This window comes from Mus pahari, chromosome 19 (genome assembly GCF_900095145.1).
Source record: "Mus pahari chromosome 19, PAHARI_EIJ_v1.1, whole genome shotgun sequence".
NCBI classification, from domain to species: domain Eukaryota; kingdom Metazoa; phylum Chordata; class Mammalia; order Rodentia; family Muridae; genus Mus; species Mus pahari.
Window position 1 is genome coordinate 136,677 of NC_034608.1, and position 2,534 is coordinate 139,210.

The 2,534-nt window shown below is 44.2% G+C and overlaps 1 protein-coding gene across 1 annotated transcript in view; it reads right to left on the reverse strand.

The window, feature by feature from the left end:
- Positions 1-800: 800 nt before the first annotated feature.
- Nlrp12 (NLR family pyrin domain containing 12) overlaps positions 801-2,534 on the reverse strand; it is a 29,931-nt gene continuing 28,197 nt past the window's right edge. The window contains exon 9 of the mRNA XM_021219727.1: positions 801-888. Coding sequence (XP_021075386.1) covers positions 801-888 — 88 coding nt within the window. The remainder of the gene's footprint in view (positions 889-2,534) is intronic.

Sequence of the window (2,534 nt, forward strand, 5' to 3'; positions counted from 1 at the left end):
TATGAGAATTCTGTAGCTGCCTTCAGATTCACCCAAAGAAGGCATTGGATCCCATTACAGCTACCATGTGGTTGCTGGGAATTGAACTTGGAGAGCAGTCAGTGCTCTTTAACCACTGAGCCATCTCCAGCCCTTGAGTACAATTGGAAAATTACCTTGTGGGTCTCTTTAGTCTGCAGTTCTAGACTTGGCCAGTAGATGGCAGTCTTGGTCCATGTAAATGTCTAGGACTCACTAGAGATTTTTCCTTTATTTTTTTTAAATGCAGAACAGCCTTGATGGCATTCAATTCCTTTTTTTTTTTTTTTTTAAAGATTTATTATACGTAAGTACATTGTAGCTGTCTGCGGACACACCAGAAGAGGGAGTAAATTCTTATGGATGGTTGTAAGCCACCATGTGGTCGCTGGAACTCAGGACCTTCAGAAGAGCAGTCGGTACGCTTACCTGCTGAGCCATCTCACCAGCCCAGATTTTTCCTGTTTTGTGGTCTTTATACTGATCTTCAAACCTAACCAGCCAATCCCTGTCCTAAATTATGTGCGTGGAATCTACATCGAATCCAGTGAGCTCCATCAGAGGTTGAGTGTTTAGGTCTCAAGCAGAACATATTTGTCAACCTGTACTTACTGGGCCTCCTGGCCTAAGACAGGGTTCCCATGTAACAGGATGACTGAATGACCTTGTCTCCACCTCACCATATACCAGAGGCTGGTCTTTAATAAAAAGTTCCATCTCAAGTGCTTCAAAGCAGAGGGAATAATATCCTGGTCGGCTTCATTATGGTTCTCCATTACTGCTCAACACCCAATATCGAGGTATGGTTTTGTGACTCGAAGTGCTGCCATCCTCCTGTGAGTCTTTCTATTCAGGTCCATTCCAAACAGCCTGGGACAAACATGGGACTGTTGTCAGTATGGTATGCTGCATTTTAGTCTGGTGAAAAAAGAATCTTCCTATTTTAAAATATTTGAGGCTTGATTATATGCTGCTCTTGTACTGGGCCAGGGTTCAGTTCTACATACAACCATGTTTAAATCCAGCTCCCAGGGATAGGGTATCCTCTCGTTTTTCGAGACAGGGTTTCTCTATAGCCTTGAATGTCCTGGAACTCACTTTGTAGACCAGGCTGGCCTCGAACTCAGAAATCTGTCTGCCTCTGCCTCCCAATTGCTGGTATTAAAGGCATGTGCCACCACGCCTGGCTATAAATGCAAATTTTTAAGATACAGGCAGGGTTGGAACATGTGTGCACATCAGTGCTTTCCTGCTGAGCCATCTTCCTAGCTCACCTTTTAAGATAGGGTCTCACTAAGTGGCCCAGACTGGCCTTGAACTTGGGACCCTCCTGTGAAGCTGGGATCCATACTCCCAGGGTTTTTGTTTATTGTATGCCATGGTGTGTCAGGAAGACAGAGATGAATTATCTGTATGTGTTCTTTCCTACTCAAATGGGTCGTGAGGACTGAACACAGGTAATCAAGGTTAACCTGCTGAGCCCTCTAACCAGCCCTTGTGTTTTGTGCATATCACTATTCTGCATACATGTATGCCCGAACCTCCTCTATGCAGTGTCAGTGGAGGTCAGAGATTATTGGGTCCCCCGAATCTGTAGTTATAGGTGGTTGTGACTCACTAAGTGGGTTCTGGGAGCAGGGTCCTCTGCAAGAACAAATGGTTTTTTGGTGGTTGATTTTTTTTTTGTTGTTGTTGTTTTTTGAGACAGGGTTTCTCTGTATAGCCCTGGCTCTCCTGGAACTCACTCTGTAGACCAGGCTGGCCTCGAACTCAGAAATCCACCTGCCTCTGCCTCCCAAGTGGTGGGATTAAAGGCGTGCACAACTACTGCCCGACTCAAACAAATGCTCTTCAGCATAGTGCCCCTCACTCCCAATTTTTTGTTTGCCTGTTTGAGACAGGGTCTCTTAGCAGCCTTGGCTTGCCTGGAATTCCCAGCCACACTCAGCTCCTTATTTCCAATTTGAAGTGTCCTCCATCTTCAAGAGCCTTAAGAGAATCTTACTTGTACTCTTCATTCATACCTTCATTCATTCATACCTTCATTCATTTCCCTGGTGTGGAAAACATGTCAAGAGGGTAACAGGCTCAGAACTTTCAGATTCCAACTGAGACTTGAAGAGGCCGGAGAAATGGCTTAGTAGTTAAGAACACTGCTCTTCCAGAGGTCCTGAGTTCAATTTCCAGCAATCACATGGTGGCTCACAATCATCTGTAATGGGATCTGATGCCCTCTTCGGGTGTGTGTCTGAAGACAGTGACAGTGAACTCATAATAGAAATAAATCTTAGCCAGGCATGGTGGCACACATCTTTAATCCTAGCACTCGGGAGGCAGAGGCAGGCGGATTTCTGAGTTCAAGGCCAGCTTGGTCTACAAAGTGAGTTCCTGGACAGCCAGGGCTATACAGAGAAACCCTGTCAAAAAAAAAAAAAAAAAAAAAAAAAACATAAAAATAAATAAATAATAAGATTTAAAATTAAAAAAAAAAAGACTAAGAAGTAAGGCATAGTGCA